Source organism: Danio rerio, chromosome 10, assembly GCF_049306965.1.
Source record: "Danio rerio strain Tuebingen ecotype United States chromosome 10, GRCz12tu, whole genome shotgun sequence".
NCBI classification, from domain to species: domain Eukaryota; kingdom Metazoa; phylum Chordata; class Actinopteri; order Cypriniformes; family Danionidae; genus Danio; species Danio rerio.
In genome coordinates this window covers 36788453-36815000 of record NC_133185.1, presented here as the reverse complement: position 1 = coordinate 36815000, position 26548 = coordinate 36788453, and the positions used below count along the sequence as shown (strand labels likewise).

General features: G+C 32.7%; 2 protein-coding genes across 5 annotated transcripts in view; one reads left to right on the top strand and one right to left on the bottom strand.

Annotated features, from left to right (window-relative positions):
* foxo1b (forkhead box O1 b) overlaps positions 1-26548 on the bottom strand; it is a 94101-nt gene that overhangs the window by 43152 nt on the left and 24401 nt on the right. Inside the window, exons 3-4 of one of the 3 annotated variants that reach the window (XM_073914115.1) lie at positions 25749-25887; positions 8991-9541 (exon numbers count right to left, since the gene is read on the bottom strand). In XM_073914115.1, the coding sequence (XP_073770216.1) occupies positions 8991-9134 (144 nt within the window). In that variant the 5' untranslated portion in view covers positions 9135-9541; positions 25749-25887. 3 annotated transcript variants of the gene reach the window in all.
* On the top strand, positions 12885-18594 carry vps26bl (vacuolar protein sorting 26 homolog B, like). 2 transcript variants are annotated; one of them, NM_001002415.2, is given in 6 exon segments: positions 12885-13338; positions 14395-14551; positions 15053-15217; positions 16663-16838; positions 16959-17101; positions 18242-18594. In NM_001002415.2, coding segments are annotated over 6 exon segments (990 nt in total). In that variant the 5' UTR covers positions 12885-13115; the 3' UTR covers positions 18368-18594.

Sequence of the window (26548 nt, the reverse complement as noted above, 5' to 3'; positions counted from 1 at the left end):
ACGCTTGATCTTTTGACAGCACAAGTTCCAACCAAAAACTGCACATGATGAAAATAACATTTGACATATTTCTTCATTACACCTTTGGCGTCGACATCCGCTTGTCGTCATTTGACATTTAAATTTGGGGACTTTTTTTTTTTTTTTGTTCCCTGATATCTGATGAATTTAGAGGGTTTTCACATGTAACTTTCTGTCACGCTACTGTCCCATGCATGCACACCGATGCAGCTCTAGATTAAAAGCCACACGTACCCCACAGAGCCAAAATCTGCACCAACTCGCAGAGCCACAGCGAAAAAGGTCTTTCATGTGTCTGTGGTAAGCTCAGCAGCACTGTTTCATTTCATCTTCAGCGCTTTCCTCCCTTTCCTTTCGCTCTTTCATTTTGACTGTGTGTGTATGTGTGCGTAAAAAAAAAAGTGAGCAAAGTGGCCCTCAATTCTGCTGCAGCTTGCACAATGCTAATGCGTGCACTACACACATTATGCAGAGCAGGTATCACCTACAAAACCACTAAACTTGTACCTCCCAACACTTCACCTGTACATACTGATATTTATCTCTTGGATACATTCTGAGAATCTGCTTCAGAGTTCACAAAAGACAAATTTCGAGTCAAACGTACACGATTTCGAGTTAAAAACTAGCCTTCAAATCCACAAGCAGGTCAAAAGTGAGTGGGTTTTGAAGAACCGGTGGCCAGCACGCCTACAGTCGAAACTTATTGACTAGGATACAAATTAGTATCTGCTCAAGATAAGCTTGAACAAATATTTTGTGTGGCTTGAAATGGCCTGAAAACTCTGTCATATCATATGAATGTATGGCTTGCATGTTTGTGCATGCATGTCTGTGTGTATGTGTGTGTGTGTGTGTGTGTGTGTGTTAGTGAGAGAGGTGAAAGCCTATGGTGAACTTCAAAGCATGTAGAGGTAACAGGGTTCATGTGCTGTAAGTAGGACTCAGAGTTAAACATTTTTTAAAAGCCTGAGAACGAGGGGGAAGTGAAAAAACATGTTTGGTTTTCTTTCTTTTTTTTTTTAAATAACTTAATGAAAACCACATGAGTTCATTTATTAATTCGGGTGAGTAACTCTTAAAGCTGTTAATGGCATGAATGGATTTAAAACAGCGAAACTGCCAATGATATGAATGGTAAAGTGTGTGTTCCGTTACACAAGACGGGCGAGCTATAGTAGGGCTAAACACAAGATAGTATCACTGTACCACAGACATATAAATACATCTGTAACTCTGGGTGCAGCCTGCCAGGTCCCGAAAAAAAGAAAGTGTGTGCAATTTTTAAAGGATGTCAAAGAGGTTATGAGTTGCAAAATTCGACTCACGTTGAATTCAACTTGTATGTTAATGTGAGCTTGACTACTTAAGGAGCATTAAGAACAGTGAGCATATTTAAAGGCACGAGAGAGTTATAAAACCACATACTAGGTGCCAAAACCTCATAAAATAAGCCTGAATAGTATTCTCATTATTTTGCTCCGACTCAAACATGGACTCCCATGACATGCTCCACAAACTTGGTGGCATGACCTTTAAAATTTTGACCTCTGAACCCTGGAAACATTTGAACTGCAGGGTAGCATTTTCACTTCAACCTTGTTGACTTCTAACAGCTACAGCCACAATCATGACATAAAACTAACTAACTAACTATTTACACTGTTAAAATATTTAATAGTATAATATTTAATAGTTTTCTGTATTTGGTGATTCATGTTTTTTTCTACTTATTTATGCTTTTGAATTGGCGTTATGGAATCTTGATCTTTCCTCCAAAAGCTTTTGATGTTGAATAGTTTGAAAAGTGAATCTTGCAGACAATTTTTAGTTTAAAGTAATATACTGTTTGTGTTTTTGTGCAGTAAATACTGGTACAAATCTAGTAATAAACTGCCAACACTTTTGGTAACACTTTATTTTAATAGTCCATTTGAGTATTAGTAGACTGTCTGCTTAATATCTGTTGATACTGCTCCTTCAACAGACATTTCACTGACTATAAGAAAGTTTACAGTACACTAACCCTAACCCTAACCTAACAGTCTACTTATAATCTAATCATAATTAGTTGGCATGTAGATGCAATGTAACTTCAATTCAACAATCAAAATAGAGTGTGAACATCCTTTTTTTCTGTTATTTTACAAACTTATTTCTCTTATTTTACAAACTTAATTTTATTTCTTAAACATTATCTTGTCACAAACTACTAAAATGCAAATAAGAGTCACTTCCAACATTAAAAGTCTAAGATAAAACTCCCATTATGCAATTACCAGCAGTAAATAAACAGAAAATACAGAACCAGCTAATTTCCAGCTATGTTTTTACATAAAAACTAACTAACTAACTAACTAACTAACTAACTAACTAACTAACTAACTAACTAACTAACTAACTAACTAACTAACTAACTAACTACCTAACTAACTACCTAACTAACTAACTAACCAACTAACTTACGTGATGTAATGTGTATTATTTATCGTGTATGGCCATACACTCGAAGCGCTTCACAATCATAAGGGGGTGTCTCCTCACACCACCACCAGTGTGCAGCATCCACTTGGATGATGCTCTGGCAGCCACAGCATAATGGTGCCAGTGCGCTTACAACACACCTGATATTGGTGGAGTGGATGGGAATGATTGGGATGCTATGAACAGTAAGGGCCGATGGAGAGAATTTGGCCAGGACACCGGTCTTACACCCCTACTCTTTACGAGAAGTGCCATGGGATTTTTAATGATCACAGAGTCAGGACCTCGGTTTAACGTCTCATCTGAAAGACTGCACTCACTGACAGTATAGTGTCCCCTTTACTTTACTGGGGCATTAGGACTCACACATACTCACACAGACAGAGGTTGAGAGCCCCCTGCTGGTGACACTATGACCACTTCCAACAGCTACCTAATTTTACCATGTGATTCAAGATTAAATTCAGTATTTATAGTGAACCTAAAACTGACAAAGAGGAAGTCCACTTGGTTATGACCAACAACTTTGATCCCAAAATCTACATTGAAAGTTGACAATAACCAATCAGAATATATATAATAAGTTTCCACAATAAGATTCAGGGAGGGCAATTCAGCTAACAGAAGCCACAACCAAGCAGGCAACTACATATCTCGTTGCTTATCAAGGTTAGTCAATACATAAACCTCTTTAGCATCTAGTACATGTTTAGTGTAAGTGGGAAAAGTATACACTTAAATAGAGCTATGTCACTTGCACTTTCATATACACTACTTTAAATAGTCGTATAAGTTACAGTTTGTATGTCTTTCACGATTAAACACTGGATTTTCTTTCTGATTTAAATATGTCAACATGTACAATCTGTCCAGCTGGCTTACACAGATGAGGTTGTCACAATTGCTGGAATAATTTGTGGTGTCTTTCAAGCATAAGTCAGATGTTTTATTATTTTCTTAAATTGCAGTATGACACAATTTTCCAGCAAAAGTGGATTTATGAATTTACAGCAGCCATGCAGTCACATAATTTCCAGCTATTACTGCAAATTTAAAACCTAATAAATTATTTGTTGAAGCTTGTTATGTCTAAAAATATACACAAATATATATATTTTTAAAATATTACATTTTGAAATGACATATCTAGGAAAAAACATACACCTAATCAAAAGCAAATCTGAACGTATGTCCTGACTGAGCCAGAAAAAAACGACAAAAAAAAGCATAAACATAAACTAACATAACATAAAACATTTCTTGCTGAGCTTTGTATTGCAATTAGGGCAGCAAAATATCAAAAAAGAAAAAAAAACTGTAATATATATTGTTAGGGCTGCACAATGTATCGTTTCATCATCGATATAAAGCAAAGTTTCCGTACAGCGAGTCAAAGAGAACAAAATGTTATTTACTGGTGCTAAATATCAATAGTAAAAATGGAATTTATCAATGTAGGAGAAGCTGTGTAAATATTTTCCTTGTTTAATAAATCACTTGCTGTTTAGAAGACAAAGGCCAACACACAATGAACACGTGGTGGCTCAGAGCACAGACAATCTTTACAGTTCTGGATTAGTTAAGGGATTTTAGAACAATCAAAACAACATTTCAGATGTTTTACAATGTTCTCAGCCTGCTGATGTGTGCACTCACACACATATTAATAATCACATGATCTCTTATAACAAAATCAGACCCCAGCTGTCTCTGGGGCAGTACCTTTTTAAAAGATACACATTTGTACCCAAAGAGTCCACAATGGTACCCTCAAAGGTGTATATTAGTGCCCAAATGTACCTAAAAAGTACTTTTGAGGTACCATTATTGAACCTTCAGGTGCAAATATGTACCTTTTGACAAGGTACTGCCCCAGAGACAGCTCCTGTACCTTTATTTCTGAGAGTGAGCAAAGCATTTTTGTGTGTAAACTAGTTAAATTTAACTAAAAACTAGATGCAAATGAGAAAAAAAAGGTGTTTTATATTTTTTTCGGCATGTCTCGAATGTAATCGGATGCAAATATTGAAAAAGCGAATGTAAAATGACACTATATCGGTTATTTACTATATAAAGGAAATGTTCTTAATATTTATTAATGCTATGTTTTTACACCTATTTTTTTGTTTCTTGCCTAACTCTTGCCTAAACTCACCTGGTATGTTTAACAAACACATGTCAATTCCACAATGTTTAAACGTCGCAGTCAATCTACAAATTACATGCCTTCAAAACTGTGGCTCCTAGTTGGCTGTAATCATATATGACATTAAAGATGTAGCGATGGGGCTATTGTACCTACTGTATGTGTACATTGCGATCTCCATGTTGAAACAATACATTGTGCAACCCTAATTATAATCCTAAAACCATATGACAGTGATTATTGGAATCACGACAAACCCCTGATTTTTCTGCTCAGGTTTTAGTATGTTAATGGGACAGCCACCGACGGGAATCTATCAGTCCAGGGCAGAAACAAAACTCTCTTTTAGTCTCAGGTATGCAGACAGTAAGATAAAGAACAGTCCAACCCCTACAAACATCCTACGAGTGACTGGAATGCTGAAACTATGATGTCACAGGTGGAGGAGTCCAGACAGTGTTTTGTCGTGGCGTGTAGAGCCCATGGCGGTGAGGAGGGGGGCCAACCACACCTTTTAGGTAAATGTGTCTCCCTGTAATGACAGGTAATCCTGCCGGTATTTTTAGCTCAGCGATGGGAGGAGGCCTTGACATGTGTGTGACGGTAAGGATTTGTGTTTCCATTTACGCACCGAACAAGCAACGAAACAAAAAGTGGCTTGTATAGAGGGGTGAATCAGAGACAGGAACAAGTGCTCTAGAGATAAATGACAGGCTGACAAAGACCCTTTCAACACTGAAACCGCTCTCTGTTTGCTCCACCTCACTCGTGGCGGCTTTCTTCTCCTGGACTCATGACAGCTGGCTTTAGTCATCAGGCACCTCAAAAGACCTCAAGAGCTTTACAAACGTGCTGTCCAATCACAAGACTCATCACATACCGCCGCATGAGTGTTAGTATAATAGGTCACATGATGAATACTACTAATCAAAATGACCACACTCGTGTATCTAGATTACTTGCCTAACTTAGAAACAGTAACTTTAACAGATTTGTTCAAATGAAAGAGATCGTTCACCCCAAAAAACTCAAACATTTATGATTTTCGTTTTTTTTATTGAATACAAAAGAAGAAATTTTGAAGAATGCTGGTTGCTGGCACTCATTAACTTCTGTTTCTGTGGGAGCCAATGAGTGCCAGGTATTAGCATCCTTCAAAATATCTGCTTTTGTGTTCAACGAAAAAAAACAACAACAAGTAAGTAAATGATGACTGAATTTGTATTTTGGGTGAATTATAGATTTAATAACATTAGTGAACTAACAATGCAAAAAGGTTGCGTTTCCTCTAGTGCATTTTCTTTTTTAAAATGGTATTTTATAATTAAAACTCATGTCCAGACTGGCGTTTTACTGCGTTTCAGAGAAGTGGTCTCAGTTAGCACTTTAAAGCCTAAAAAATACGATAGATTATTATTTATACTTACTGGTTATAACCGCACAGTCTACTCGTTGCGTAATGGTCATGGAACAACTCTGGATAGCCATGCGTCCCTTTTTAAAGTCTTGTGTTTCAGACTTTCTAAACTAAAATGACAGTTCTACAATAGCAGTTCCAAATTTGAACAGGTTTTTTTTTCTTCAGGTTGAAGATTCAGAATAGTATGGATGCCATGCATAATAAAATTAAATAAGCATAGGTAGTTCACATGCAGAATAGTTGGTTACCATTGACTTTTACTTACACTTAATGGTCACCATTGGCATCCATGGTATTTTTTCCCTACTATGGAAGTCAATGTTGACCATTAACTGTTTGGAAACCAACAATAAATAAACCAATAAAATAATAATATATAATAATATAAACACATTTCTGTTTTGAAACTCATACAGTTAACAAGTAGATAATAATGTGTTAATAATGACTAAATTTTAGCTGGAAGTAAACTACTCCTTTAATTTAGCATTTCTAAAAAAAATTATACTTAAATATTTAATAACATTTTATAATAGTGTAACAAATCTATTACTGTACAAACTAAGTCAGTTTTTTAATTATATTTCATCATAAAAATTGTGTTTTTGCATGCTGACAACATATAAATATACATATATATATATATATATATATATATATATATATATATATATATATATATATATATATATATATATATAAAATAAATGAACGTTACATTTTTGAGCTTCAAAGGGTTTGAAATGATTTTTTTTTACATAAGCAAGTGATTTAAGTGAGTCATTTAACCCTCTCTCTACGTCAGGGTGACGACAGACCGACAAACCACAACCATTTCTGTCAAGGATATTAACAATCATTAAACTGAACTGGCATCACCACATGCGCAGCTGATACTGGGTTGTTACGCATTCTTCTGTACGCTGTGAATTTGGGTCCCTCCTCCTTCGTGCCTCAAATTCCATAACAAACCGCATGTCATTCATTTGCTTTGAGAGGGAATCCGCATTTGCGCTTTGAAGGGCTAATTTACAGTCTTATTTTATGCTGCACCTTTTTCAGAGGCCTACATATGGGGGGCGAAAAGCTAAAGTTGCCTAAATGAACAACACATAAAATTAGCAAGTCAAAAATACATCAGTAAAACATTCAGCTCTAAGTATTAAGGTGGACTGGACAGTCGGCTCTTGGATGCAGGCCCTTCCAAGACCCACTGTAAAAAAAAAACTTGACTGCTTAAAGGCTTGGGACCACTTGAGGGTGAGTAAACAGTGTGTAAATTTTCCTTTTTGGGTGAGCTATTCCTTTTATAAAACATGATTTAATGACATGAAATAACCTCTTACCATACAACTCCACATACAGATAAACACACATTCTGTAAGTCTTGATTTTGTTAGATTTGTACTTGAAAGGATAAAACATAATTTTAAGTCTTAAGGTCTCATAAGGTAAAGCAATTTTACAGTGAATGAAGATGAACTGATTAAGATGCTCTTGTTTGTGGAAGATCACTATCAGGTAGAACTTGCTCTTTTAAGCCAACAACTGCACTTTTTTTGCGTTTCATGCAGACAGGTTTTACTTTTTGCAGTTTTAAATCATTACATCACGTCAGTGTAACTGTAAATAAATACTTTATAAATGGGAGAGTGTTTAAATCTTAAAGATACAGTTCGAGTTTACTCAAAAATGTGAAGTCTGTCATCATTTACTCATGCTCTACTGATAAAAACTAGTTTGAGTTTTTTTTCTTGTTCTATTGAACTCAAAAGAAGATATTTTGAAGAGTGTTAGAAACCTGTAACTATTGACTTCCATAGTGTTTTTTTTCTACTGAAATTCAGTGGTTACCGGTTTTCAACATTCTTCAAAATATCTTCTTCTGTGTTCAACAGAAGAAAGAAACCAAAACAGGTTTGGAGCAAAGTGGAGGGTGAGTAAATGATGACAGACTTTAAATTTTTAGGTGAACTATTGCTTTAAGTGTCAATAAAGCATATGGCAAGTTAGTAACACTTTACAATGAGTTTTATTTTATATATATCTAACTCTAGAACTAACAAAGAATTTCATCTTTTTGTTAAATGTGAGTTATCTAAACATGCATTGCACATAAAATGGTATGTGCAGTGCTACTTTTAATGACACTTCTACTTGATTGAGGAAAAGTTGGTTTTATATCCACACATTAGTTCATTTTTGAACAGTGACAATCATGCCATGCTCAATATCTCGTTTACATCCACGCTACTTTGAATATTAGGTCTGAAGTTGCTTGTAAGAATGACTTCAAAACAACATTAGCATGATTTAATTGACTGTAAACAATGTTGTACTTGATAGTCATTGGTTTATAATATGATTCCACTATTTAGAATTTGCAAATAACACTTCCCAAGTACTGGATTGCTGACTGGAAGGGCATCCGCTGCGTAAAACATATGTCGGAATAGTTGTCGGTTCATTTCGCTGAGGCGACCCTTGATAAATAAAGGACTAAGCCAGAAGGAAAATTAATGAATGAAATAATGTTTCTGAAATGATATTATTGAGATGAAAGTCTGAATGTGCCAATATTAAATAAACTCTTCCTCAATTTCTAATTATTGAGGTAAAGTTTTTATATTCACACATTCTGACTTTCTCCTCAATATTATATTTTTTAGAAAAGCATTCTTTGCAAATTGCAAACTGGTAAATCATATTAACAGCCAAAGACTGTCAATGCACAACATTGTTTACAGTCAATTAAATACTGCTAGTGTTGTTTTGATACTTGCATGCTATTTTTGACTGAATATTCAAAGCAGCATGGTAAACAATACAGGGGCCGTGTCACAAGTTGTCACTCAACGAATGTGTGAATATAAAACCAACTTTACCTCAATTTTCTACTTGGCCTTTGAGGGCCATTACCTTCCAGCCGGCTGAGCTGTTGCTGTCTCCCTTGTCTTTGAAGTAAGGCACGCTCTTCACCATCCACTCGTAGATCTGCGACAGGGTGAGCCGCTTCTCAGGGGAGCTCTCGATCGCCTTGGTGATGAGATCAGCATATGACATATTCCCCCATGCGTTTCTACGAGACGAGCTGCTCTTCCTCTGGGCCGCAGCGGGGCTGGAGCCGCTGGCCGGGGCGGGGAGCGGCGGCACCTGTTGCGGGTGCGTCAGCTGGGGATTCGGCTGCTGGGGATGCTGTTGCTGGGGATGCGCGCAGTTGTCCTGGCAGTGGAAGTCGTTTAAAAGCACAGGCTTCTCGTCAGGGTAGTCCTCGGTCTCTTCTAGTAAACTTAGACTGTTGATAAAGTCCACGATTCCTTGCTCCGGTTTGACGGACGGTGCCGGAGAGGACGTGTTCGAGTTGCCCGGCTGCTCGCTGAACTCCGGTCGGTGCAGCGGCCAGGTGCATGAGCGCGGCCGAGAGAGAGGCTCAAAATCCGGGTCGATGTCAACCAGCTGTTGCTGCGGTTCTGCCATCACCAAAAAAAATCAAAGCCAAATCAGCTGAGTATCCTTAAACTAATGATAAGTTCAGGTTTAAGTGTAGTTTATTAACACTAATAGTAATAATTGCACATGATCGGATCTGACTTGCAACTCAAGAGATGAGTGACTGGTTTCATGCCTACCGCGGTTTTCAGTGAAATGCCAGTTATGAAGCGCGCTCAGGGTGCAGCGTGTTTTAGAGTAGAGTGATCTGGCCACGCCCACACACAGAGTGACGTACGAGAGAGCCAATCACAAGCGCCTATTCAAAAGGTAAACAGAGATTACGTTTGCATAACCCACGCTATACTCTAGTTTATCCTTGTTATGGCAAGCTCTTTTAACATTTTTTTTTCGTTATGATCAATTTTGTTACTCTATTTACCAGTGAGCCAAAAAAGTGATTAGCATGAGGACAAATACAAAAAGTAGGCTAGTTTCAGTTTCAACAGCAGACTAAAGATGTCATTTGCTCATTATAAATAATCAAGCAGCAGATTTGTGGTTTGTGGCGCATTGATTGTTTGAGATCTTTAAAGCAGGATGAAAACTAATTGGCTGTCAATATAATTAGTTTATTTTAATACTCTGATTCATTTAATATAATACCCTACTGTTTATCTAATAGTTGTGGGAGTGCGCTTTGTTATTCTTTTATAGCTACTGTATAAATGTTTTGTGTATCTTTGTGTCTTTGTATCATTCTTTATACTGTCCTTGATGTGAATGACGGCGTAAGGTTCATAAGACGTCAGTTACCAGTACTTTAAGGCACATTATCTCTTCCAGTGGTACCCAGAAGCATTTCTTAAAGGGGTAGTTCACCCAAAAAAATTAACATTTACTCATTATTTACTTGCCATCAAGTGGTTCCAAATCTTTAATCTTTTCTTTCTTCCGTAAAACACTAAAGAAGATATTTTGAAGAAAGCTGAAAACCTGTAACTATTGACCTTTATAGGAAAAACAAACATGGAATGGATACACGTTATCAGCTATCTTCCGAAACAAAAAAATCTATATTGTGTTCAAAAGAAGAATGTCAGAATTTTCAGTTTTCAGTGAATTATCCCTTTAACTCAATAAGAAGTAATAGTTTATGATTCAGAATAGTCTATTTGTCATATTTAACTCAATCAATATTTAGTTACTAGAAAAAGCACTATCCCTACCTACTAAAAAGCTTTTGATGAAATTAAAAATATGCTAGATTCTTTGAGTATTATATTTATACGAGTATCAAATATAAATATTGGTTAAAATGGCTTGCCTTATACTTTCAGTTAAACGGGATTTACAAAGGATTATGAGTGCCAGGAAAGAATTTGACCACACAGTTTAGCTTTCTATTCACCTTTTTCGTTGTCTAATATCAAATAATCACCAGTTTAATATATTTTGTTAATAGGCTTTAAAAAGCGGCCTTTTTATCAAGATTTAAGAGGCCGAGTGCACTTGGATTTAGAAACCATTTGGCACTTAATCTGCCTGTCAAACAGTCTATATATCTTGTTGGACCCGGCTTCCTTAGTTTGTACTATAATGCTTTATGTTTTAAGCATTCAGTGACGTGTGGAAAAAAAAATGTTAGTATTTGTGCTGACAAAATTATGCTCACTAGAGGGAGACATTAGACAATACATTCAGTGACACAAAGACCAAAAAAGTGTCAATAAACAAGTGAACAAAAATATTATACTTTTTTTTAGTCTTAAACAAAAAAAAAAAAAAAAACATATACATTATATGGGTTGGTAATTTCTTATTAATTATGACTTTTCCTATTTTTTCTTTCCTTTTATTATTGCACTACTGTTATGTCATTGCTTTTGTATGTTCATTGTTATACACATTTTAATAATAATAATACAAAAAACAAATTCAGAGGTAACACATAACTTTTTAAGCGAGACAGTGACAATGTTTTTAGCATTAGCAATACTCTTTCAGAAAGTATGAAGGTTTAATTTGATATCACATGGTTACTAAAGAGGAATCTCATAATGACTGATATATAATTAATATTAAAGTCAAAATATAATATGTTAATAATGAAATGTTTATAAATGTTAACATTTAGCTATTTTAAATAATTCTGTGCTTTTCAAATCAATACAAATTTATTTGTGATCCATCATATTTAAATTATTAGATAGTCGAAGAATTATACAATATTTTTAATCTTTACAGAAAAAAATTATAGGAGGGAGTAATAGACATTATTTTTGCCTTGATTTTGTGAAACTGCATTATCCAGTGTATCATAGACAGTTTAAATAAAAATAATCATGATAAAATAAATAAAAATAAAAATAATCATGCATTTGTCAAATTTAATTATTTTGTAAAATAAACCAAAAATCAACCCTAAAACCTGATTCCAAATATCATCAGAGAATTTACAAGTAAAAAATAGATGTAAAAGACTTTCAGGCTTAGTTTTCCAAAAAGAAGGATGTGGTGAAAAGTCTTTTTAAAATTTATTAATAAACATATTGCAGGGACTGTGTAATATTTAGAAATTAATTTATTTTACCTCATTTGGGAGTAAAAACGTATTACTTGTTGACCAAATATCATCTATAAAAGGTAAAGAAAAATTTTGTTTCCATTTCAACATGGCTTTTAGGAAACAACTATCTTGAATAAGACATTTTCTGAAGTAGAAGTTATTACACAAAATACTGATACCACCAAGTACAGTTTTTTTTGGAATTTGCTTTAAGATAATGCTTTTTACAATCAAATTATAATCATCATGCAAAAAAAAAGAAAAAGAAAAAAACAATCCCTGAAGAAGAAAGATTTTCTTGATAACTATAAATCTCATCACTGCTATTTAGAAAATCTGAAACAAAAATAATTCCCTTGTCAAACCAATCTTTTTTAAATATCCTTTTGTGTTAATGCAACACCTGTTGGTTATTTTATTGAATGCACATATGTAAAGAAAAGTTATGTTTAATTTTTTCCATGCTTCTAATGATTGCTTTATAATTTAATGGGAAGTTTATTACGTTTGTAGTCACAAGAAAGCAAAAAGTTTAATCCACCGCATTTTTCAAAGAAAAGATTTGGAATATACAACCATAGTGAATTACTTTGGGGAAGGTTTTATCCAATTAATTGAAAAAATATATTAGTAGTTGTAAAATCAAGAACATTGAGTCCACAATCATCTGAGACATCAGAATGATGAATTGTCCTAAAATCAATCACCCCTAACGTTACGTAGGCTACAGTTGCCATTATCTTCATTTAATTTCGATCTGACGCTCAAGACTTTTATTTTGAAAACATTATGACGTGGACTACCCGGTAGTAAAATTATTTCTGAAGCTTGTGCCTGTTTTTACATTGCTGGAAAATCCTCCGCAGGTATTAATTCAGTCGCCGTATGAAGAATTAGCCCACGTTTGCTTGTAAGCAGCATATTATAAAGGCGCATGCATCGCTGCAGATCGCTAGTGAAGAAGACGGGATTGTAACGTTATATTGATGTGGAATTGGACCAGGTGTTAGAATTCAAAAGCAGTCCAATCCAGCACAAGTGTCGGGATGAGCTTCTTCAGTTTCGGACAAAGTGCTGAGATTGACATAGTTCTGAATGATGCCGAGACGAGAAAAAAGGCCGAGCACAAAACAGAGGATGGGAAAAAAGACAAATACTTTCTGTTTTACGACGGAGAGACTGTCTCGGGGAAAGTAAACGTAACACTGAAGACCCCAGGAAAGAGGCTCGAGCATCAGGGCATCAAAATAGAGTTCATCGGGCAAATCGGTAAGTGCGAGCGATGCTTGTGACGTATTTGTGTTTTAATGTGACCGCGCGACACATTTCAAGATTTATATCAGTGTATGTTTGCAGGTATGTTGCCAATTTTGTTTTAATAAATAGTATGCGGACTGAATCATCGAACATGCAGAAGTGTCACATTTCATTCAGTTAGTCTCGTGACATATGACACATTAACGATGTTTGATTCGTGAATGAGTTGTTCTTTTAAGATGGTCAATTTGAGTGAATCGAACGAACCGGTCTCATTTTGATTCCTTCAATTAAGACTAACTCGTTAACAAATAACAAGAGGAGGTAGTTTCAGGTATGCTTTTCTGAAGTCAACTTATCGACCTGTTGATTCTCAAACAAGTCGAGCACTAGTGAGTGAAGTGAAAAGTTTAATAGTCTAATAGTACAAATGAGAACATGAAATGTTTGCCTATGACTTAACGTTACATGATCTAAACACATACGTTGTTGGTATTAGTATTGCGAATTATGTTCTGAGTATGCAACAATTAAAGTGAGACAAGTAATTAAGAATAAACTCACTTATACACGAATACAGCATAATTAACAGATATGCACTACCGCTATACTTACTAAAGATTCACTGAATCGTTTCCAGCCTGTTCTGTAAAACGAATGTTCAAAAGAATCGGTTCTCTTAGATGAGTCTCCCTAGTAAATCTCTAGTAAAATCAAAATATGGGATAATAGGTTTTAAACATAAGTTATAGTGTTTCATTAAAGCTTGTTACTCCCTGTCCTAAATTAGGACTCTATTAAAAGTTATACATTATGTATCACCAAGACTACACTTAGTCTTGTTAAATTCTTTAGATCTCTATAGTTTTATTAATTGTACCTTTAAAAGGAAAGTTTTAAATAAAGATCAATCACCCTCATGTTTTTTTTTTTTTTCAAATGTCCAAAGCGTTAAAGAACTGATCTCAATTGAAAGAATGCAACAAAATATGCAAACGTATTAAGAAATCATGTCAAAACTTGTGCATGTACTAATGTTGTTCTATTGTGTAACTTATTTTCCCCTAGAATTGTACTACGACAGAGGAAACCATCATGAGTTTGTCTCTCTGGTAAAGGATTTAGCTCGGCCTGGAGAAATGGCTCAGTCGCAGACTTTTGATTTTGAGTTCACGCATGTGGAGAAACCGTATGAGTCCTACACAGGCCAGAATGTAAAACTACGGTATGTGCTCCTGACATTGTGTAGTTCAGTAGACTGTATTTGTGAGCTCCCACTAGGCATGCTGCATGCACAATAGCTAATTTCAGCATCAAAATTGCAGTGCGTGCCATATAAAATAAATGTTTATTCACTGTGCTTTTTAAGACCTCTGACTGTATTTGAAGAGTTCCCATAAGAGCCTTTTACCATTTATACAATAAAGTCTATACAGTGTTATTTCAGTTCCATACCTGAATACTGTTAGACTCCCAAGATATCCAAAACGCTGTTTATTCATTCTATTGTTTTTATCTTAGCTTGATATTGTTTTACAAAATTTTATACATGATATACTCCCCTGAAAATCACCCAATCAGTCTAAATGAATTAAAGTTGAAGTCGTCTGGTGGAACTTTATTCATACGGCAAAAAACAAAACATCGGAATGTAAATCTAAATATCCCACAATATTTTCTACACTTGGATGATACGTAAAGTCCTTTCTAAATCTGTTTGTTTCAGCTATTTCCTGCGGGCTACCGTCAGCCGGAGACTGAATGACATCTGTAAAGAGATGGACATCGTTGTGCACACACTCAGCACATATCCAGAGCTCAACTCCTCCATTAAGATGGAGGTGGGAATTGAGGACTGTCTGCACATCGAGTTCGAATACAACAAGTCCAAGTAAGTCTGAAAAACAGCCAGAGGAGTGGTGTTTTTTATTGCTTGGATCAAGCAATAAATTTCATTGCTTGAAATTGAATCTAGCTGTTTTTAAGAGTTGATATAATTTTGGATAAATTGCTTGAAAATGTCATTTAAGGTCCCGGTGTAAACTATGTAGGGATCGGGCTTTTGCTGTTATCACCCTAAAACTCTAGAAGGGGCTTCCACCCCACATTAGACGCACTCCAGCTCATTCTGTTTTTAAAAAGCTTCTGAAATTGCATCTTTGTTCTTTACCATTTGATGTCTTTTTAATGTTAAGGGGTTTGCCTTCTGTTTTAATTATTATGTATGTGATGTAGGACTTATTTTAATTTGTATTGATTACTTTCAGCACTTTGGGCAATGTTTTGCTGTAAAAAATGTGCTATAAAAATAAACTAACTAATTGTGTTGCTTTTAAAATTTATGCTGCTACATAGGCAATAATAATTAATAATAATAGTTATTAATAATAATTAACAATCTTTTTATCTGCACCCTTTGCTTAAACAGTGGGAGTAGACAAAACGCATGAATCTTACTGCTTATTGACCAATGTGAACAATGCATGAAATTAAAATAAATATAAACTTAAGATGAAAAATGACACGTATGTATGTGAGTAATTGTTATTTTAAGAGAGTAAATGACTATTTCAATGTGAAGCTTAGAGCAAACATCCCATAAAAATCCTTTGATTACTATACTGTTGATTATTATTTATATATCTTTATTATTATAACAAATAGCATTTGATATATGATTAATATTCTAGACGCACAGTTGAAGTGAGAATTATTAGCCCTCCTATAAATTGTTTTCTCTTTTAAATATTTCCCAAATGATGTTTAACAGAGCAAGACAATTGTTACTGTATTTCCTATAATATTTTATCTTCTGCAGAAAGTCTTATTTGTTTTATTTTTTGACTAGAATAAAAGAAGTTTTACATTTAAAAAAAAAATAAAATTCTAAATAAAAGTCTTTTTAGGATAAAAGATCATTCAGACTTGGATGATAAATAAAACGGAAATAATTAATGATTTCTTGTGCAGCCCAGTACCTATTGATCGGTCCGCAGCCTGGTGGTTGGACCACTGGTCTACAAAAAAAACATCATTTTACAATGACTTGTCTAATTACAATAAATCACCTAATTAAACTATTGTGTTTCAAAATGTGTTGAATCAAATCTTTCTGTTAAACAAATTGGGGAACTATTCAGGTGGAGGCTAATAATTCAGGAGGGCTAATAATCCCGACTTCAACTGTATGTAAATATGTAATTTACTACAATTGTGCTGGATAAGTTTAAAAGAGCATCTGGAAAGTGCTTGAAAGTGTTCAATTAAATTTTTTAAGAACACTGCACTGAAATCTTGTTTGCAATTGTCCTTGTTTCTCCCCCTTAAAAATGTCAGGTATCACTTGAAAGATGTAATTGTGGGAAAGATCTATTTCCTTTTGGTGAGAATTAAGATCAAACACATGGAAATCGATATTATTAAACGGGAGACGACGGGGACGGGGCCAAACGTGTACCATGAGAATGACACCATTGCAAAATATGAGATCATGGATGGAGCTCCAGTTCGAGGTATGAAACAGTTTCCTAAATCTTTCTCATGGTTTCTGTTGGATTAAAGTGAAACCTAGTTTGAAATGACTCTGATTTTCTGTGTAGTCCAATTTTTAGCTTTGTCTGTGCTTGCTTTAGGTGAATCCATCCCTATCCGTCTTTTTCTGGCTGGATATGAGATGACGCCCACCATGAGGGATATTAATAAGAAATTCTCTGTTCGTTATTACCTGAACCTTGTACTCATTGATGAAGAAGAGAGGCGTTACTTCAAACAACAGGTTGATATTTACTTTCTTCCAGAGTATCTATATTGTTAATTTTCCACACACTGCTAATTTGATAATAATTTGTCAATAAATAAACTCATTAGTTGTTTATAGTAGAGTGTTTCAAAATTGGTACCCAAAGGGATTAAATTAAAAAGAAAATGTTATTTATAATAAATTAAATATAAGTATATCATTTAAAATAAACAATGACACATTTGAGTAAGATATACATGCTAAAATAAAAGTGAAACATACAAGTAAAATTAAATATTATAAAATATTTCATAAAAGTGCTAAAATATAAGAAATTAAATGTACTATATTTATCGAAATAATAAAATAATTTTAAATAAGCTTAATTTGATTAATTACATCATTACAACATAATCAGTTGTAAATAAATAAAAATAGTACTATAATATTGTGTTGTAATATTATGCCTTAATAAAATAATATATTTTAGATGCATTTATGCAAGAAACTAAATAGATATTTAATGTATTTATAATAATAATAATAATAATGATAATAATAATATTAATAATAATAATTCAAAATGGGGTCCCTTGCACAGGCTTATATGAATAAAAATAATAATAATATTTTAGAATATTATTATATTTAGAATATTAGTCTCTTGCACAAGCTTATTAATAACAAACTAATATTAATAAAAATAATAATATATTAATAATAATATTTTAGATTGGGGTCCCTTGCACAAGCTTATTAATAACAAGCATATATGAATAATAATATATTAATAATCATATTTTAGAATGGGGTCTCTTGCACAAGCTTATTAATAAGAAGCTAATGGTAATAAAAAATAATATATTAACAATTATATTTTAAAATAGGAGTCCTTTGCACAAGCTTATTTCTCATGATGTCCACATTAGATTATTAAATGTGACTTATGGTTTTAAAACCAGCTATCGGTTTTATTTTTTTCCATTCAACTATGTGGCCTTGACGCAATGCTATTAGTCAGATGTGACTGATTTTAAACAAAATAATTTTATTTTAATGTATGTGCTTAGTGTTTATTTTAATATAATAATATATTGACTTTGATCATGTCTAAAACATGATCATTTTTGAGCATTAACAGGTTTTTTTTATGTGTGTGTTTTTTGTGTATTTTAGGAGATTACACTATGGAGGAAGGGAGACGTAGTGAGGAAGAGCATGTCTCATCAAGCTGCCATTGCCTCTCAGCGCTTCGAGGGCTCAGAGAAAACACTTCCTCAAGCGAAAGAGGACAGCAACTAAACCTAATCACGTCAGCTCATCATCTCAAGTGTGTGTATGTGTTAGAGAAAGAGAGAGTGTGAGTGTGTGTTTATAGATTTAAAGAAAAAAGTGTGCTCTTAATATAGACTGGGCAGCGTAAACATTATATTTCACATTCCTAAACATTATAGTTTATGATCAACAAGTAGCTTTTAAAAAGGGATGAATGTGAAAAGCGAAAACACTGATTCCAAAAAAAAAAAAAACATTCAATATTTACAAGTTTTCCCTGGCGGTTCCTCTGATATTGTTTACTTTTATTTCCGCCACCCTGGAATGAATTCACTCTTTATTTAAATCAAACATTTCAAGTTTCACATTCCACTCGTTATATTCCACCTACAGCCTTTTTAAACTTCTATAATGAATGTTATTGTGGATTTTTCATTATATATACGTAGCTTACAGTGTTCAGTTTCAAATGCTATTTAACAAAGTCATATTTTTTTGTGATTATTCTTTTTTTTATATACGATTTGCTCACCGATACATGCCTTTTTTACTTTTGTTGCCACTCCCGAAAATAAATTATAAGCACTTCAGGGGTTTCACCAATGCAATTTCAGTGTCTCCGGAACCCTAAAATAGTTTAAACATTTCTGTTTAAATTTAACTAACAAACCAAATTAATTCCCCTATATATATGTAGCTGAACTGAATTGCACCTGAATTCTGTTTTTAACATATGATGCAGTACCTTGATAACTAGCTTGCCATGTTTTTTCTTTTAAATGTAGAACAATAAATACAATTTATTCAGTATTATTGCTATTGGCGTTGGTTATGGGGAATTTAAAATAAATTGTTTGATGTTGTTGGTAACACTTAATAAGGTACAAAACGTTCATGAACTAACAATAGATGTATTCAAAATCGCTCCCTATAGTTTTAAATAGTGCATTGTATTGGTGTCTGAAACTATGAGAGGGGTCTGGATGCAGACCTGGTGCAGTGCAATCGGAGCTGTATCCAATGTTTTTAATGCGCCCACCTTACCCTACCCATCACAGTGACATCACTCACTCCATTGAGTGCATTGAGTCTGAGATTGCATCGCTGAGTGATGCAATCTCAGCTTGCATCATAAAGGCTGCATCCAGATAATATTGGAAACTATAGTGCTCTAAATCAATCCCACAATGCACCACAATAACAAATGTACAACCAATGTACACTCAGTGGCTAGAGAATACCCATAATACACTTAGATTTCATAAGGCAAACTTCTGCGTCTGACCACAAGATAGCATAGAAAGCGTAATACTAATGGTATAATTTTCTAAATAAATTAATTTGTTTATTCATTTTCCTTTGGCTTAGTCTCTGATTTATCAGAGTTCGCCACAGTGGAATGAACCGCCAACTATTCCGGCACATGTTTTACGCAGCAGATTCCAGCTGCAACCCAGTATTGGGAAACACGCATACACACTCATTCACACACACAGTCTCATACACTATGGCAAATTTAGTTTATTCAATTCACCTATATTGTCTTTGGACTCTGGGGGAAACCGGAGCACCTGGAGGAAACCCATGCGAACACTGGGAGAACATACAAACTCTACATAGATATGCCAACTAACCCAGCTGGGACTTGAACCGGCGACCTTTTTTTCTGTGAGGCAACAGTGCTAACCACTCAGCCAACGTTCCATCTTTCAAGAGTTCACACTTAGATAATGCTCGACTATAATAGCAGGTTTGACATGCTGTCCCAGGTCAGCATGAGCCCAAGGTTCCCTCCTGGTAAATGAGCATTAGGAGGATACAAGATCAGGTATTTTTCGAGAGCCCGCGGTTCATTTTTACCCATACCTTGGTTAAGATGGTGGTTCTATAAGAATCATTTTAGTATGCGTTAAGTGCTTGAAACTGTTATTACAATTCGTTTATGTCACATGTTTATAGACTGTGGGAGGAAACCGGGGAAAACTCACGCGAACACGGGGAGAACATGCAAACTCCGTGCAGAGAGTGGCTTCATTAGAACTTGAACTATTGGCCCTCCCGCTGCGAGGCAGCAGAGCCAGGCTCTGAGCCGCCTTGTCGCCCGATCTTAGAATTAATGAGGAGGGAGAAGGGAAGGAAGGGGGGAGGGGGTGTTCCAAAACAAAGATCAGGAATGAAGTTTTATAGTAATTTTGGATTTATCTGATAGGCTAGCTAATGATTAGCGATAAGGACCAGCTGTAGTCAATCATATAACGTGCTCCTCGAAATCAGTTTGTGAAACTACACTTTGAATTAAATTATTGAGTTATTAAATTAACATTTGAATACATGGCAAAGTTTGCAAAGTGTAAAAAAAACTAGCACAGTGTCTGACCAAGAAATTTAAAAACTAATAATTTGAGGATTTATCAACCAGCGCCAAACAAAATAGCATCCTTCCAGTGCACTAAGTTCTCGAATTCACTCGCTAGTTTTTATTCACTACTTTAAGTGAACTAATGTAGAGAATAGTGAATGAGGGTATAGGGGGCGATTTTGGATACAACCAATTAACTATTTTTATTACATTCTTTTAAACATTATTAGTCTTAATTAAATGTTTAGTTTAAATGTTGTTTTGTTGGACTATAAGTAACTTAAAGCTTCAAGTCAATATTAGAATTGTTTTAAGAAACATTTCGATTTTTTTGTTAGAAACGTTTCAACATTGTAAACAGTGTTTATTTATGACTTAAATATTCTTATTTTTAAATGTTTCTGTTGGCCAGTAATAACTAACATGAATACGAGCCAGTTTCAATGTCAAAATGAAATTAATGAATGCTGTTCAAATTGACCAATAATGACTAACATTAGCATATGCCACTTTTAGCGTAAAAATGAATTTGTTCAATGTTAGTTCTAGTAACTATGAATAAACCTTATTGTAAAGTGTTACTAACTTGTCATAGGCTTTTTTGATGCTTAAAGCGATAGTTCACACAAACGGAAAGTTCTGTCATCATTTGCCTACCCTTCACTTCTGCCAAAGCAGTTTAAATTTCTTTACTCTGTTCAAGACAAAATAAGATATTTCGAAGAAATCTGAAAACCTGTAACTATTGACTATAGAAGAAAAGACTAATACTATGAAGTCAATACTATTTTTAGCTTATTTGCTGTTCAACCTAAAAAAGGAACTCATGCAGGTTTGCAGCTACTTCAGTATAAGTAAATAGTGAGTAAATTTTCATTTGAGTGAACGATCCCTTTAATGTTGTTTAATTCTTGTCATCATTTCTCAAATGCGTTTGTCTTATTTTTGTTCTCGTTTTTACTGACACTGGAGATCAACTCTCATAGCAGCGCATCTTAAAGTGTGTGATCAGGATGAAAAGCAGAAGTATTAGCACTTAGCATAATATAAGGGTTATATGGTCTAGAAATGATTGCAGTCTTGTTTTTGAGATTGCAGGCCCATTACAGTGGTGTTTTGTTACGGTCGTGATTATTTCTTGTCATATTAGAGGTGATTATCTGTTTAAAATACAAGGATACATCCTGTCATAATTATCTGCCTTCTATGAGACTGCTATTTCACAATATTGGTCTTTTATTAGTACTTCTAGTGCTGTTTAATGGTTAATTGCGGCTAATCACAGACAAGATTAAAGTTGCCATTGACATATTTTTGTGTACTGTGCTTTAGGAGAAGTTTAATGAAAGATTTGTTTAGTGGTGGAAAGAAGTTTGGTGATGATTCACTTTAAATGTTGACTATATATATATATATATATATATATATATACACACACATATATATATATATATATATATATATATATATATATATATATATATATATATACACACACACACACACACACACATATATATATATATATATATATATATATATATATATATATATATATATATATATTTACATCCATCCATGTTTATACATGAATAGAAAATGTTTATTTTTATGTAAAAGTGATATATAAATATTAAAATATCACAATTTTTTAAGTATGTACATTTATGTTGATGTATTTATAAATACATAATACATATAAACTTTTATTTTCTGTGTGATTAGTCACTATTAATCATCAAAAAAGCACTACTTCCTTACCTGAATCACCTAAATAGAAATAAATAATTTCGGTAGAGAATGAATATTTCCTGAGATTTAGATCTGTGCTGTTTGAAAAATGATCTTGACATGCTGATCACACACTAGACTCTGGATATTGCCTTTTTTCCCCACATTGCCTGTATAGGAATCCTTGCTAGTCCAGTCACCGAGGGCTAAAGCTCATATTTCTAAGCGTAAGTGACATATTGGCAGGAAACTCATGGCTCCATGTGGCAGGCTGTGTTTACTGACTTCACTTGTATGATTTTTACAAATTAGCACTGTGTATCTTTTCAACTAGAACAAAGAACTAATTGTTTCCTAACTTTCTTCACATTTACCATCTTGCAAACAAATAAAGTGCTGCTTCAAACAGCATTAGATAACCATATTTCTATATTAATATTATGTATGTACAGTATATATATTTGCAGAATTGTAAGTATATGATTTTGAAATGATTTAGAAAGTGCTCTAAGGTACTATCAGAGTTTACAAAAGGCATTGTTGAAGATTTTAGAACTGTGCTAATGTAAAATAGGAGTGCGGAACACATGATCTAACTGCTTTTTTCAGTTCTTGTGCTGTATATGACATTTGTTTTTACTCTAATTCCTCAGATTAAAATGAAACAATGCTCATCTTTTCCCTCATGGAAGATTCAGCGTGTTGTGTGTCTTTATTTTGTTAGCAATGGAACTGTTTGAAAATATACTTATGTGCTTATGGTTTTGTAGTGCTGAAAATTTTTTTTATTTTGTTTGTTTGTTTGTTTGTTTTTAAGATAAAAACTAAAATTTCAAATGACATGTGGGTCTTTTTATTAATCAGAACAATAGAAGTATAACAGAAGTATTTTAATACCCCCACCCACACCTGTACATTAGAAGGTATATTAGGTTTCTGTTGACATTTTATTCTGTGAAAAGAAATTATATATTTATATAAATTATATATATATATATATATATATATATATATATATATATATATATATATATATATATATATATATATATATAATTATTTATTTTTTGTCATGCTTTATTGAGACATTTACAGAAAATATAATATATATTATTATATAATATTTTTAGGTATATTATACAAGGTTAATTTATTTATTTACCTAAATGTTAAAACTTTGTGTAAGACACTTTTGTTTTTCCCCAGTACATAAATGTTTCTTGTTGGTTTTGGTCTTTACCAAACACAATAATATTAAAAAAATAATCAAATGTTGTTGTTGTTGTTGTTTTAGGAAACCTTTTTTAAATCTACAGAAAGTAAATATCAATCAGTGTGTCAATGGATTTGTTTCATATACTAATGTAATGTCTTGAGATATTAAACATTTTATTTTAAGTATGTTTTTTTCATCTTGACATAAATATGTGTTAAATATAATTGAATATGAAGATAGATTTAAATATATGTATTATATACTCTGAATGATGAAAAAACATTGACCAATAATTTTTTCACAGAAGTTAGAAAGTTTAAACATTAAAATACAGCTTTCCCTGCACTTCATATGCCTTTTAAGTAGATAAAATCTTTTTTTTTTATCTTATTTAAATAATGTGGCATCTTGCCTAATCTTAAAAATGTATCCTACTGATGTACCCTAAATACCTCGTCTCATTTTTTAAATATTTCCCATAAGCCATTTGGATTATGTGACTTCTATACTTTTAATTTTCAAAAATACTTCAAATCAGTCAGCATTTGCTTTCTACAACCCCCAGAGGGCAGACTCACACCTCATTTATGCATTAAGCAAGACATTCATCACACATTTCACGAGAAAAGCCTTAAAACAAGCTAATTTAGTAAGAAATATACTACAGCTTCAATAAAATGCTCATACTTTCAACACAATAATACACATTTCTTGAGCACAAAAGCAACTTTTTTAGATTGATTTCAGGAGGATCTCGTGATACAGAAGACTAGAGAATTGATGCTGAACATTTAAATTCAGCTTTGACATCACAGCGGTAATATAATAAACTACCAGTCCAAAACTAAAAAAAAGTTAGCAAGTTTTAAAAGACGTATAAAGGATAATTTTAATACTTTTTTGTAATCTTGTAAAAGTGTATTTGTTCATACAGAGTTGTTGTTCAAAGTTTATTTCATTTTTTTGTTTATTTGTGTGTGTGATATTGTAATTAATTTGTGTGTTTTTGTATATTTGTTATTTACCACTTTGTTGACTTGCAGTGGTTTTGTTTTACTTTATAATTCAGAGCCTTTGAAATAAGTTGTAATCTTGCAAATAAAAATCATTCTTTCATCTAGTCAATAAAATAAAATAAAATAATTTTGTTTTTAAAGTTCATAAAATAGAGAACAAAATGTTTATTATGCTATCATAATTTGTTATTATTTTTGTAATTTGTATATTACAAAATTATTATATAATAGTAATAATACTATAAATAAGATAATCATGTAAACAACACTAATAAAGACAATTATTATTATTATATTTATTATTATTATTATTATTATTATTATTATTATTAAAGTAATTCAATCAACCAGTCAATAAAATTAAATAAACAGTTTTTTTTTCTTTTTATAAATGTTATTTTATTATAAAATAAAGTAAAAATAAGAATAAAATTAAACAATATTGTGCATACAAAATTCAATCAACTGGTAAATAAATTAAAATAAAATCTTTACATATAAAATTCAATCAACCGGTCAATAAAATAAATAAAATTATGTTTATTAAGTTTATTAAATAGAGAACAAAATGTTTATTATTTTTATTATGTTATCATAATTCATTTGTTATTATTTTTGTAATTTTTATATTACAAAATTATATTATATAATAGTAATAATAATATAAATAAGATAATAATGTAAACAACACATAACAAAATATTGTTATATTTATTATTATTTAAATAATTCAATCAACCAGTCAATAAAATTTAATTAAAAAATATTAATAATTTTTAATTTTTTATAATTTTTATTTTATTATAAATAAATTATTAATAAAATTAAAATTTAAGGCAAACTTTTCAAATGAGGCTTTAAAATAAGCCCTTTGTAATGTTTAAACAAAACTCAATCAACCGGTTATTAATATAAAATAAAAATGCAGGGCAAACGTCTGACTAGAAGTAAAGTAAAGTAAAGTACAACACAACAGAAAATAACAAAACAAAAATGTGGGGCAAACGTTTGACTGGTACTGTGTTTTTGCTTTATTTTACTGTAGATGTGTTCAGACCTAAGCTGTTTTTTTTCTCAGTCACTTACTGTAATGGTTTAAGATGGACAGGTATAACGGCTGATGAGTTTTCAGCCGTGTGTGTAAGTCCTCTGGCTTTCAGGAGATGCTGTTATCGATCGTCTGAGCGTTGTGCTGACAGCTGTATTTTCCGAGTGAATTCTGAAGCTTAGAAGAGAAACTGGATGAGTATTGATCATTGCTGAAGGCCTCTTTCTCTACATCTGCACAATTCAAGCCTGCACTCTCTCTCTAATGAGGCCTGAGGAGAAATAACAAGCCTTTGTGCTCAAATCCTGAACTCAATCTGTCACACAATATTAAGAGTAGCCATACAGCAGACGTATTCCTGAGGGAAACATTCTGATGTTGTTCCTGGTGAGCACTGAAATCGTTTTACCTTGAAGTATTAGAAAATCACATTTCTTAAAGACATAAAGTACTGGTGGAAAGATGCAAAAATTAAGTAAATAAAGAAATAAATAATGGTAATATTTTATAATAAGGTTCCATTTGGTGTTTTTTGATTTTTTTATATGCTTGTATTTTTTTAAATAATTTTAATGTAATAATAGATAAAACAACAAATAATAGTAGCAATGATAATAACAATAATATTAAGAAGAAATAAAAAAATAATGTAAACAAATCTAGTAATAATAATATTTATATTTTATATTAATAAATTAAATTTAATATTATTATATTTATTATCGAGGAAATATGCAATAATTAATATTGTAAATGTAACAATATTATTATTTTTTTATTTCAGTCTCTTAAAAAGACCATATAAAGTTAATAATTTAACATAATAACGTTAATTATA